Here is a 14,077-nt window from a genome sequence, read left to right as displayed (position 1 = left end):
CTCGCTGTTTTCCAGCCTTGCTTTAACATCTTAGGTAAGGATGGCTGAGCAGGGAACAGGGTTTAGAGAGGAAACAGCTTCTGTCGGCCTACTAATCAAGAGATTAGGGGCCACTGTTGGCATTCAAGCAAACTGTGATCTGGGACACACACATACTCACACACACATACACACTGAATCTGCCAGAGTGATTAAACTTGCATCCACGGCTAATTTCACCATCAAATGTCAGCCATGGCACAGCGTTGGTGCTGAAAGCCAGTGTAATTCGTTCTGCACTAATTTCCCTCACAGAGGAATGAGCGACCCCACAGACGCATTTACTGTCTGCCATAAAACTTGTCTCCATTAAGGAGGGGAGAGGAGAGGAGGACGGGATGTGAAATAGAGGGGGAAGTGAGAGGAGGAGATGGGAGGTAGAAGTAAAGGGAGGGACGCGATGAGTAAGGAGCGGAAGAATGAAAACAGAAAGACAAACAAGAAGACAAAGAGGGTGGAGGTAAAGAAGCAGAGGAGAAAGGGCGAGGTGGTGAGAAAGGGAGAGGAAATGAGAGAATGGAGGACACAGGAGGAGAACAAAAGAAATTACTAACACTCATTTGAAGTAATAATTATATTAATCCATACAACCATTAGCAAAATTGACTCATCCTCTAAAGGGTCATAGGGGGTACACCCAGGACAGTTCAGCTGTCAGTCGCAGGGCTGACCCATATAGACACAGAGGATCATCTACACCTACAGGTTAACCGAACCTACATGTCTTTGGACTGTGGGAGGAAGGCGAAGTTTATTGCGTGATGCTTTCGTGACTATCGTAACCAGATTATTGAATATTACAGATAACTGTAATTAACTTTAGCCAAAGCAATAATTTGTCATTTTGGAAATTCGCTCGTTTGCTTTCTAGCCAAATTAGAGTCAGATGAAAAGACTGCTACCATTCTCGTATCTTTCTGGTAAATGTAACAGCCAGTTAGCCTAGCTTAGCACAAAGACTGCGCTGGGCTTTGAGGCCACTTTGGCGCAGAGGACACACTTCTGGAGCACCATGCAACAAACACTAGTCCAAATCGCATTTTTACCATCCCTATTCACAATGAGGATGGGAACATGGTTTCGTACTACGTTCACATTACATTTATGTGAGCTGATTTAAATACCAGGAGATGGAGGCATGCAGCAAGACGACTACCAGGCAAGGGTAAACTATTCAAGACTGCTTTTCAACATTTGTTAGCGCTAAACCACTAGACAGTTTTATTTCAAAGAGGTCGGGACATTTTCCAGCCGTGTTTTCTTCACCCTAGCAAAATAACTACAGTATGTTTATTGTCAGGATTTCATCTGTTAGATCAAAAAACATGAGGATGGTCTGGAAGAGCCACATGATTTGTATCCCATTCCTATGCATCAGCTGCATCACTGCATGGTGAAACAGCTGGTTTGGCTCTTTCCAAAGGTAACATCTACTTTCTAGCAACCAGCAACAAAGTTCACACATTAACACATAATATACATGTTTTATGCTTGCTTTAGCCTTAAATATTTACCATACAGATATGACAGTGATATCAATCTTCTCATCAAACTCTCTGCAAGTATGCGAAGAAGAGTGTGTCACAAACTGGCGAACAGTACCTTCAAGAAGTGCTGTTTTACGATACCGCCTTACTCAGAGGCACATGAGCCAAAGCATCAACAGTGACACATCCTGCACCAACCTTTTCGTAGTATTTGATCTCGTAGTCGAGGATGATGCCGTTGGGTCTCTCTGGCTGCTGCCAGGACAGCGAGACGCTGTTTCTAGAAGTCTTCTCCTTTCTGATCACTGTTACTGGCGAGGGAGCTGAAACGGAGACACAGACAGACACAGAGTGAAAAAGAGAGACTGAGTTCCTTCATGGTGAGGTTCAGTGGAAGTTCAGTCTCCGGTGTTGCATCCTGGTGATTGTCTTTGGTTCCTGTTAGCCTAATTCAGTTTGCTGCCCAGTGGGGCCACATTAAAGGCTGTGGCCCAGGGTTGTTAGGTGGAATGGGACGATGTACACTAATGCAACCTCTGGCTGGTGGACAATAGCAAAGACATACACACATATAGGCCTGGTACTCAAATCACGTGCTTTGAAATCTGTGAGAACAATGCAGCAGATAGTGCTTAAATCAGATGATGCAGCCTTAACTCATCAAAACCAAACCTGTTTAATTAAAACTTTAATTAATTAGTAGATCGGGGTGTTATAGTTTTGGAGGTTTATATGTTTTCATACTGTAGTTGCAATTGTATTTTCACTCTTTTCCTTCAATACAGATCCACATGGTTGTCTCCTGACAAACCGTTACAGATCCTACAGAACCTCGACTTGTTGTATTAAGATTTTCTTCTCAGACGAACACATTTCTAAGCAGATTACTCAGGTTGTAACTCAAGTAAGTACTGAGCGAATAAAAGCTTCGGAATGTAGAGTCTGAAAATGTGTCTGCTTAGTCTTTCCTGAGCGAAATTTGGGGAAGGAAGATAATGATGCCAGGATAAACGCAGTAGTGGTAACTAGAAGCAGAAGACACGGAAAAGACTGCCAGCTCAAAATTGAGATGTGATCTCTGGCAGGAATCACGGCCCAATTCCATCCCAATAAAGGGAATCAAGACGATGCCGGGGATACGAGCCCAGGTGCCAAAATAAAATGTTGGCAATTTGCATTATTGCAGACCACGTACATTCAAATTTCTAGGTGTCATGTTCATCATTTCAAAATTTTAACAATACATGTCAAATCACATTCACATTACATGTATTTGATCTGACTTACAGCGTTGTTACAACACATACAACTGGCATTTGGGTTGAACTGTCTCTGGAGCTGGTGAGAGATTCAAACTCACAAAAACACACTACTACTACCGCTGTTTGTCCTTTTGTAGCGTCAATCGTTTTCTGCATTTCGAGGAAAAGTGTTGTACTTTTAATTAGAAACCCTGTAAAGCGTCCCCATCCCTCTCTGTGTGGCGCTTTCTCCCTCGCCAATCTTCTTCGCCAATCCTTCACCCATGCATCGCCTTGCCTCGGGGAGTTCACATGGTCCCAATCCAGTAATTCAGCACATCCCTCCCTCTATCAAGCCCCGCACCCCCACCCTCGTTCTGTCTCTCTCTCCTCACTCCCTTTCTCATTTCCCTTTTTTACTGCTCTCTAATTGCCAGGCAGCTCCGGGGCCAGCCCGGCATCTGAGGCATCGACTTTTAATTTTATTAGACCACAGGAAAAAACATGTTTGTCTTTGAAATGTTCAAGCCTTTCTTGATTGTGATTATATAGCTGCAGAGTGTGTTGGTGAACGTGTGCGTGCGTGAGTTTGTGTCTTTCCGTGCATATGCTGGTGTGTATTTCCGCGGGAAGTTATTTTTTCTCCTGTAATGAATCCAGATGGGGAGAATCTGTTTCTATACCCCCTGCTCCTGCTCTCCTCCTCTCCCTCTGGTTCTGATAGCGGGGTGAGGCTGTGCTTTTTATTGGTTCTGTGGTTTATGGTGGTAATGATTTACTGTGTCTGGGCCGCTTGGAGGCAGCTTCAAGTTCCTCTCCTCCTCTGTTTCCTTCTCCTTGCTTCTCTCTCTCTCTCTCTGCATGTCTATGGCCAAGCACTTAATTTGCTGTCACTCTCTGTTTCTGTCTGTGGTATAACTGTAAAACTGATACAACATACCAGGCCCATGATGGCCTTAAAAACTGGCCTTCAGCCGCACTCACCTGTGATTTGAGGGGCATGATGCAGCTGTTGGAATACATCTATTTGCTGCGTGCAGCACCAGTGTATTATTAAAAATGATAGTATTCATTTGGAAGTGGTAGAAGAAGTATAAAGACTTTTTTTTCCTATGTAAAAGTTGCAATACAACAATGGAAAAGTACTCCACTATAAATTCAGTATTCAAAATCCTAAGTATAATTTTGCTTGAGCTATCAAAAGAAAAAAACCCTTCTGCATGAAACTGCGTCAGTGACGACTATGTTTCAAATACTTTATCATTAGATTGTCAATACTGATGCATCAATGCATAGTCAGCATTCTACTGAAATGACTTTACTATTTGGTAAAGCTTCATCCATCATATTGGCTTTTTTTTTAGTGAAGTATTTGAGAGTTATGCTTCTTAAGGTTAGGCTCTGGACTTAACTTCCAGGTAGAAATGGGAAACACAGATGATATGTCAATAGAGTGAGGAAAGAAGTCGGGAAACTGGCTAGCTAACTATTTGAATTGCTTATTTGCGACTGAGCGTGATTATTATCTTTTGTTATTGCAGCAGAAATTACATATTTCATTGTGCATTTTTTTAGACTTGTGAGTGGAAAATGTCTAAATGTATAACAAAGTATTGCATTTTAGAGGTTTATGGTATGTTCTGTAATGTAAAATCTTAATCTGTCAGGCTACTGGTAACTAAAGCTGTTGAATAGTGAAGTAAAAAGTTAAATATTGGAGTAGCCAAGTATCTCAAAATTGTTTGTAAATGCACTCATTCCATCACAGTTAGTTGGTATCAGTAGCCTGCTATGGACTTCAATGAAAAGGGCTGCTGTCCAAGAAATGCTAAAACTGATATTGGCAGACTAAATTACAGATCCATACTTTTCTTCAGGATAAACACATTGGTCAAGTCTGTCTTTCTTCAAGTTTTTCCTTTGCTTGTCATTTCTCTCGTTCTGCATTCGTCTAATCACATCATCTTGTTTGTACATTCTCTTAGTTTGCTCTGGTTCTGATCATCACCACCTTCAGGGACACATCTTTGATATGTGAATACTGTACATGCTCTCATTAAATATTGATGGAACTGACGCAATTGGTGAAGGCCTCTACGTTTAAAAGTGGTCACCTATAACTGCATCATGGTATCGTGAGCAGATGACGAAGGAATTCAAACACAGGCGTGTGTATATACTGTATGTGCCTGTTTTCTTCTGTCAAACCCACTCTGTTCAGGTTTAGCCGCAGTTCCTTCAGTTGAAATTAGACTAATGTGGATCAGAGTTACTCTGCTGTTAGCATCGTTATGACAATGAGTGGAGGGCAAAGGAGGAGGAAGGAGGAGCGCTATCTGACAGCACCTTGACAGCACAGCCAGGACACACTGCCTCTTCCCAGGGAAACACTTAATCCGGCTTTTAACAGCTTTGGCATCTGTACGTGTGTGTGTTTATGTGAGGGAAAGTGTATAGACGGGTGGGGCTGGTGCACTGACATACCTAATCCTTGTAAACTCTCAGGGCTGATGGAGAGTGTGCAGCTGCAGGCCAAGATATTTGTTACAGAGAGAGAGGACTGTGCGTGCACGTGTGTGTGAGTGTGTGTGGTAGGGAAAGTGTGTGTTTTTGTGCTACCATGTGTGAGTGTGCTTGATCTATGATATGAAAAGACCAAGATCCATCTCTTCTGATGATCACTCAAACATTAAAGATGGTTTTCAATATTCAGAGCACACACAGCTCTCTAAGTGTTGATAAGTCCTCTTCAAATCTAATATATATTCCAATCACAGATTGAATCCCCCTGACGAACCACACACAGATTACAGTGCCACACTAACTGAAGACGCCAAAGCTTTGCAAAAGAAACCATGTTGTCTTTTTCATTTGTCTGAATATGTGTAGCTTTTCCTCCCCATTGCCTTCTCTACTTTACCGACACATGACTGGGGACCTGACTTATCTTCAGCCTCGACACGTGCATGCACTGTATGTGAATGAACTACAGCACAAAATCTATATTTGCTTCTCATCCTGCCTTCATTTTAAAGACATCCGTCTGTATATGTATCGTGTGTACACACAACCTTCAACATTTTGCATCTTTATCACACTGACAAGTTTCTTCTGTTGCGAGTTTATCATCGTTGCACCACTGAGAAGAGTTACGCTTAGAGGCCATTTACATTTGGTATCGATATACGTCCTGAGGGATCTGATCACGAGTGGACAGTTTATGCCAGTCATATGGTAAAATATACAATATTTTTACACAAATAAAGAGATATCTTTATGTATTACCTTGGCTGAATTAGCAAGATAGCCCAAATAGTGCAGAATATGTTGTAGAGAGGTTTCACAAAGTCTAGAAAGTTTCTCCTGACTCAACAACTCATAAAATTGAGGGATTTTTTAAGGGAGTCTGGGGACTTTCTCCATGGGCGTCAAAGAAGTTGCCTTTTTTTTGGTGGATACTAGTTTCAGTGGTTAGTTGACTGTAATCACTAACATCTGCTGCAAACATTGGCAGGTTAACAGAGCCAAGAACTAAGGCCTTGCCTTAGTTTCAGGAAAATGTGACAAACCCTGAGATTCTACCTAAAAATAGCAAATGCATCCTTACAGTAACCTCTAAATCAAAGTGACTTTTATTCTCCTGAAATAAAGCAGGTGCAAGGTGGTACCTTGTCTGCACACGAACCAAAACAAACAAAGAGCTCGAGGCTAGATCAGTTCCATCACGATACACCTACTCCGAGTACTCAGTTTAGATTCACAGCTCTTGCCATCTGCCTATCATCGTCAATGTGATGGAGTGTGTAACTCTGACCTTGCTGTATGACAACTTATGAGAGAAACTCCCATCTGTTCTCTCTGCTCAAAAACCACATACCAAGAGCTGAATCACCTTCTAAGGTCTGGAACTAAAAAAGCCCTACGGAGAAATTTGGGAAATGCATAAATAAGAGCAGGGTGTGGATTTGGTTTGAATAAAGGAATAGAAATAAAAAGTGTCCAGAAGAACAGAAAAAACAAACAAATACAAGGACAAATTAAAGTAACGGTGAAGGGAGCGGGAAAAAGAAGAGAATGAACGGATGTATTAAAGTAAGACGTTCGAGCATTCCACGCCAGAGTGCGGGATTTCTGAGGTTTGGCTCTTTCTGCTGCTGCAGGATTTATTTTACTCTTTGGAATTTCATAGCACTACTTTCCTTTTTCTTCTAAGATCTGGATGTGTGGAAAGATATTTTCACAAAGTCTCAATGGGAAGTCTAGGAGCCCATCTTCACGTCAAGAGTGTCTGTTAAAAGGTTGAGATTTTTTTTTTTTTTTTTTTGCAATGGAAGAAGATATTCGATCCCGGTCGTTAAACAAGAGAATAGCGGCCTGGGATCGCCTTGTAAATGTCCAGGTCTGATGGTTTGAGTGCATATGTGTGGAGCACATAAACTATTATATGATAAGGATATTTAGAAGGAGAAGAAGAAAGGGGGTGCAGTTAAGAGAGAGGTACTTTTATTTTTATATTCACACATATTGTGCACAGTATGATTTCAACTAGGCTTCTTTCTGCATGAGCACCATAATTCCAGACAACGTGCCCGGACATTTGTGGTTCACATACGCTGGCAATCAACCGAGCAGCTCAATCAGAACCTGCTCCAATCAGTGACCAATCAGGCATTGAAAACTCTTTAACTTTAGTATCTATTATTTAAACCAGGACTTGTGGACCAGGCAAATCTGTGGCATGATGTATGATGATGATGTAGTGCTTTTTTGGAATGAAAACTTGGACTTTAATGACGTGTTCAAAGTTATTTCTGTAAAGTACGTCTTCCTGATTATCTGAGTGATTGCCTTTACTCTACCCGCCTCCTATGACGTCTTACCTGCTTGGTTGGTGGTGATGGTGACAGCGGCGTACTGCCTCATCTTGGGCGCCAGCGGCGACACGCCGTTCTGCGCTTCGATCTCAAACGTGTAGTTAGTGTGGGCCAGCAGATCGGCCACCGTCACCGTGGTGTTCTGGAGGCCCGCGGATCTCGGCAGGAAGCGAACGTTGCTCCTGCAAGGCTCGCAACTCAGGGTCCCACCGCTGCTGCCGTTGGCGGTGACCCCGCGACAGCGTTTGCAGAGGACGGTGAAGGTGATGTCCTTGCGCCCGCCACTGTCCTCTGGCCAGCTCCAGTCCAGGATGACTGAGGTCTCGTTGATGGAGGAGATCACATTTCGAGGAGCTGAAGGAGGACCTGTTAGACAGAGAAAAGGGGAAATGAAGATTAAAAGAGGAGGTCATTGGATACATAGCAGGCAAGAGAGTGCCCACTGGAGAAATGGAAAAGGGAAATGCTGTGCAACGTATAAAGAAGTACCTCTGGCATTGTTTAATCATGGTACAGGGTAATAAAAGGGTTGCATTAATATGAGCCTGTTTATGTCATACAGTATGTGCCTGTTTTCCTCTTTCTTTCTGGATCTCTAAGAGAAGAGAAGGGCACGACTCAGGCTTTTTCACACAAAAAAAGTGAGTCTGTCAAAGTTAGACTGACATATAAAAGTAAAAATGTCTTATTACAAACAGATCTCTCTGAATATTTCCAGATTTTTATATCAAAGCTCTGACTGTAATTACATGGAGGACAAAACAAAACTGCCAAATAACTCCGCAGAGAACTTGAGGAGCTGGAGGAGGAGGAGGAGGAGGGAAAGAGAATGAAATGGGCTTAGATTGTGTCTCGAGATAAAATGCTTTGTTTGGTTTGTTAGACTTGACAAGAATTTACTTCAGGCCCAGACCATGCATAGCTCCTGTCTCGGCAATCAAAAGACTCAAAAGAAGGGAATCAAAAGGAAAAATACACCAAATGTTGAGCTGAGGAGAAAATCTGAAAAAGGCATCAGGGTATCTGTTTAATGTTGGAATAAATCTGACGTGACTGAAGTTTTAAAGAAGTTTTGCAGCTCCTAGACTAAATAATCTGTCTCACGCAGTGTCTAACTGAAAGGGTATATGACGTGAGATAAATCAGATTTAATGTGTATTCATCAGGATACACATTGTAAGAGGTCATTACTGGAGGCTGTTAGAAATGCCAGAACTATTTGCCAGAACTTCTGGTACAATGACATAATTTGTGGTTTTTCATGATTTCATATCAAAGTCTCCACCTCAGCCTGAAGAGAAATCACCAAATGCAAAGAATTTGACGTCCTGTTACTAACATCAAACTTACATGCATACACTGCTACCCTGAAGTTTTCCAGACATCGCCCGCAGGAGCTTAATGCGTGGACGCAAATGCCAGAATCAGTTGGCTCGGTCAATAGGTGGACTCGGTGCTTATTGCTCCTTAGTGAAAAGTCCGTGTAATGTCTGATTGAGCCCATGTGTGAATAGAGCAGGCCAGTGGGCATGTTGACACTAATAACATTGCACGAATGTAGCTCGTACTGTTTTCTGCTTGCCCTACATATTGATTCCACCCTTTATTGATATTGCCGATGCGTCCGAATACATGTAGTGTTGATATCAACACAAAAACAGCCATTGTGACAGATGAGTCCTCCTCCTCCTCCTCCTCCTCCTCCTCTTCCAGCACAATCCACCCAGGCGCCACCACTCGCCTACACCAAACAGAGTAATTCCATGGTTTTAACACATCTCCACCCTTGAAAGCAAAAAGAAAAGAAAGCACAGAAAAGGCTCTACTTTCTTAGCAAAGAAGGTCAAATTCTGGTGCCAACTTCTTCTCAACTATTCCGAAAGAGTAATAGAAAACATTCTGACTGGAAATATTACAAACTGGCATGTTTTGTGCAAGGCCCAGGACAGGAAGTCTCTGCGCTGGGTGATTACAACCAGTCAGAACCAAACAACTGACAGAACTGACGAAAGACACAAGAGTATCCGTTGCCGTACCACCAGATCACGGAGCAGCTTCTACCCTCAGGCTGTGAGAATCTTGAACTCGTCATACATTTTGTTTTGTGTGTGTGTAACATAAAAGGACTATGATTTTAACATCATTGTACAAGCCTGTTTTGTAGAAGAGACAAATACCGTGAACTTCAAACACATGTGGAAGGGCAACTCTGGACAATGTCCAGGACTGGTCCTCCAGTTAGATCAGCACCAATATCTATCGTCAAAACTATTACTCCTTTTCTAATGCATCTATATATTGCCACGAGTCCACGTATTCTTCAAAAACTTTGATACTAATCTGACTATGACAGTCCTCTGGCTCACCTACGGCTAACACCGCTGACCACGTCAAACTCTCGGACCTGTAATCCCTCTACGATATTACCTGCACAGGCATGCACATGTGCACATGCAGGCAATCATACACTAATTCCATATGTCAAAATGATACATTGAGGTCGAGATTAACATGTGACATGAATTATGTTGTGTAAGACCTGAGGATGTGAGTGTGTGCGATGTGCAATCCCTCACAAAGGGACTTATGTATGGACGAGTCTCTTTGGGCTCTTTCCAGCCTCCTACTTATCACTGGAGACATCAGCAGATGCTAAGATTTTAAATAAAGAAGAAAAAAGTTTTTCACAGCAGTGGCGATGATCAGCAGCGAAGACCAGCGCTTGCATTTTTGCGCTAATTTGGAGGCAGTGCTGTGGGACGTGGGGGGAATGCATTGATGCATCTTTAATTGGTGGAACTGAATTTTTGGGAGTGGACAAACTGCACTGTTAAGACAGCTGTTACAGAAACGTCTCATGTTGAACAGAGCAGGAAATACCATACAGTTGAAATGTAAGTTTGAGTTCAGTATCCTGCCCTCTGAAATGTTCCTGCAGACATTTTCAAATTTTCAGAGTCAACTCTAAACAACCTCTACCACACCGCTAACAGCAAAAGCCCCCTCCGGAGATAATCATGATCATTATCTTCTAACATCGTATCTATTCATTTGCAGCCCTTGCGTCAGTCAATCTGTCCCAATGATGTGAAATTTGCCTAGTTGACAAGATGGTGTTGAGATAATCACAACAGGGACCTGCCATGACTGTCTTTCTAATTAGGATTCTGTCAATGGCTGTGGGCGTCCAATTTGTATTTCCTACTGTTCTCCGCATGGTGAAAGAAATTTTTTTCTCCTCCCTAGCCCATTTAGTAACGGATGTATCCATAACCTGACATGAGGGAATGCAGTGATTTATAGTTTTATGGGGAATGCATTTTGGAAGGCTCACAGGAGGCATCTGCATCTGCAATCCATTTGCATCAGAGGGAGACAAAGGAAAATCATGTAGGGAGAAGAGAAGGTGATAAAGAGTTATTGGGCAGCCCTTGCTTTGGTGACCTTTAAATCAATAAATAATTTATCGCTCTTTGTCTTAGAGAACACTATTGTTACTGGTGAACTACATGTGGGAAATTGCATACTATCATAGCAATCTTCAACTGTATTATGTGTAGAAATCAAACTATAAATGAGATCCACTGTAACCACCGATCAGCTGTTTACATGAGAACCAAATCCAGTTGCGAGAATAAATGTTGGCATTGTATGTGTCTACAAGCCACAAATACGTCTATGACTCTAAGTTTTAATTTTATGTTGTGACAATGCTGCATATCACCCAACCTCTCCTAATCCACATTAAAAAGTCAGCTCATATAGATGTCATCAAATAGTCATAATGAAATGGAGACATTCAACGTATCCATGTTTTGCACAAAAGCACAATTCCAACATGGCAAAAGCATTTTTTCAAAAGAAATTCTGAACCTCCTGGATTAATTCAGCATTAATACAGTGTGTATAGCTTTTTGTGTTGTACATAGGTGTATCGCACAAGGGAGCGGTTAGCCCCAGGCTAAGAAAGCGTTCACACAGCACAATCCTGGCACAATTCAAAGTGGGCTATCCTCAACTTTAGCCTAGGGCTTGCTGGCCCTTCTCTTGAACTAGTACAAATGCAGTGTGGCTCGTATAGCCCTGGGGTTAGGTTAGCCAAGGGGTAACAATATGTGTGTGAAGAGGTGAAGCTATCCTAGGGTCAACTGCCTGCGGCTAAGGATAGCCCTGGGCTAAGAATATGCAGTGTGAAAAGCCCTTGTGTGTACAAGAATGACGTTGGGTTGTATGAGATTCTGCATGGACGTAGATAGTTTTTCAAATGGTTCAGTGTGAAAAGCATCTGAAAGCATTTAGACCATCATAGGACACTAAAACTCAATGGCAGCCAAACTTTATGGGTTGCAGCATATCTTCTAGGCAAGGTTAAGACAGGTTATATTGCATGTTTTATGGGCTGATGAGAATAATCCTCCCACACCACACTGGGGGTCAGATATGGGAAAACAGGAGTAGCTATGATCAGGGAGGAACCGGTATCACGGCAGGACCCCACAGAAGGCTTGTTTGATATCAAAAAGCCCCTAAATGTTGAGCTGACTGCAATATGAAAGCACACTTACGGGTACAGGCCATGGAGGCGGGGTCTCCCTCAGCGCGGAAGTAGTTTTTCTCGCAGCCACAGTGCAGCGACCCCTCGTGGTGGGAGAAGCTGTGAGGCGGACACTTTGAACACTCCATGTTCCCGAGCGTGGACTTGTAGAAACCCGCCCTGCACACTGAAGACAAAAGAAACACAAGACGGACGCATGAGTGTCATGCTGAACCAGCACATATATAGTAGCGACAGTATCAAATAGGTGCATTCGTCAACAACAAGAGCAGAAGAAATGAAAGATGGAGATTATTCATTGCACCCACACACACACGCATAAGCGAGGGACAGGGATTGAATGTGAATCTGCTCTTAATGTAACAAGAGTCCCTTAACTGCTGGTAAAAAAACAAAAAAAACAATAATTCTCTGGAATGTCTTTGTCGCTGCTCCCTCTCTTCATCTCTCAGAAGGCACAACATGAATAATGCAAATTGTCCCCTCAGATAAAAGGGCTGTTCTCTTTAAATATCTGTGGTATTAAATCTGCACTCAGCAGCTCTTTTAACTCCTACTCACCACAAATCTGTTGCAATCTGCGCAAGTAGGGTGACACTCCACCTGCGTAAAGTATATTGCATGTGTAAGTGCGTGTGTGTGTGTGTGTGTGTGCTTGTGTGTCTGCGTAGGGAGGAAGATCAAGGGGAACTTTTCCTTATGTTTTTTCTCTGCTTTCTCCATCTATTTGGTTTCCACCCCGCTCTTTTATTCTCAACTCTTTTCTTCTTCTTCTATCACAGGTTAAATCCTTGTCATCTAAACTGGGCTTGATGATGGGAAACGAAGCATTTAAGCTTACAAAGCGGCTCTTTCAATGATGGCAAACTCAATTTTACTGGCAAAAGGTAGCAGAGTTTAACATCTGCAGTGCTGTACTTCCAAGCACATACCGCGAGAATGCAGGAACTGGCAAATAACATTAAACAAATATGACAGAAATTCAATATTTTCAAATGTGACCGTTTTGTGATTCAACCTTTTAATCGCTAACCCACACTCACACTCACACTCACTCACTAACACATATAAGGCATGTTAAGGAAAAAACACAATGAGATTTGTTTCTGTTATTAAAGAAAACACAACTGTGAGGTTTTGATTACACACATGTATCATGCCTAAATTGGTAGACAAAGTTTATTTTATTTGAACCCTCTCTTTTGCTCCTGTCACGTTTTTACTGTCCTGCACCCAGGATGGGATTACATGGAAAGGTTATAGGCAGACCATATTTTTTGGAGCCCCTACACAGTTTCATACTTGATAAACAAATAAAAATGACTGAGGTGCCACATGACTATTATTATACTGATTACTTTAGTTAGGTAAATATATTAGTCAGTGTTTAAAAAATATTTAAATGAATGTATAGACACTGAAATTAAGTTTAAGAATTCAGATTTTTATGCTGGAATTTCAATATATATATATATATATATATATATATATATATATATGTGTGTATTTAATAATTAATGTAGGCAGTTGATGTTCCTTTACTCTCTCCCCCTAGTGGCATGGAGGCCTAGATCCAGCCCAGCCTGCACCTCTTTATAAACAGAATAATTGTGGCTGGAAGTACGGGAGAACTCAAAACTGTCTTTTCTGCTATATAACACAGCTGTGACGGCCTAAATCATTTTTTAAAAAAAGAAAATCACGAGGGGAATTTCTTTGAAAATGTATTTTCTGAATTCAGTGGTACCAGGCATTTGATGCATCTTCTTTATTGAAGTGTATGTAGTTATGAGTCACATGGGTTATTTATCTTGGCTATTTGTTTCAGGGGAAAACAGCTTCCTGTGATCCCTTGTGACTAACAGCTAAAAATTAAAGATG

General features: G+C 41.9%; 1 protein-coding gene across 2 annotated transcripts in view; it reads right to left on the bottom strand.

Moving 5' to 3' along the window:
• epha3 (eph receptor A3) overlaps window positions 1–14,077 on the bottom strand; it is a 114,028-nt gene that overhangs the window by 40,984 nt on the left and 58,967 nt on the right. For both annotated transcript variants that reach the window (XM_084362428.1, XM_084362427.1), the window contains exons 4-6: window positions 12,207–12,362; window positions 7,648–8,007; window positions 1,725–1,849 (exon numbers count right to left, since the gene is read on the bottom strand). In XM_084362428.1, the coding sequence (XP_084218554.1) occupies window positions 1,725–1,849; window positions 7,648–8,007; window positions 12,207–12,362 (641 nt within the window). The remainder of the gene's footprint in view (window positions 1–1,724; window positions 1,850–7,647; window positions 8,008–12,206; window positions 12,363–14,077) is intronic.

This window comes from Pagrus pagrus, assembly GCF_965226575.1.
Source record: "Pagrus pagrus genome assembly, chromosome: 9".
Classification (NCBI taxonomy): Eukaryota; Metazoa; Chordata; class Actinopteri; order Spariformes; family Sparidae; genus Pagrus; species Pagrus pagrus.
Note: the sequence above shows the minus strand (reverse complement) of the source record. Positions and strands in the feature narration are given on the sequence as shown.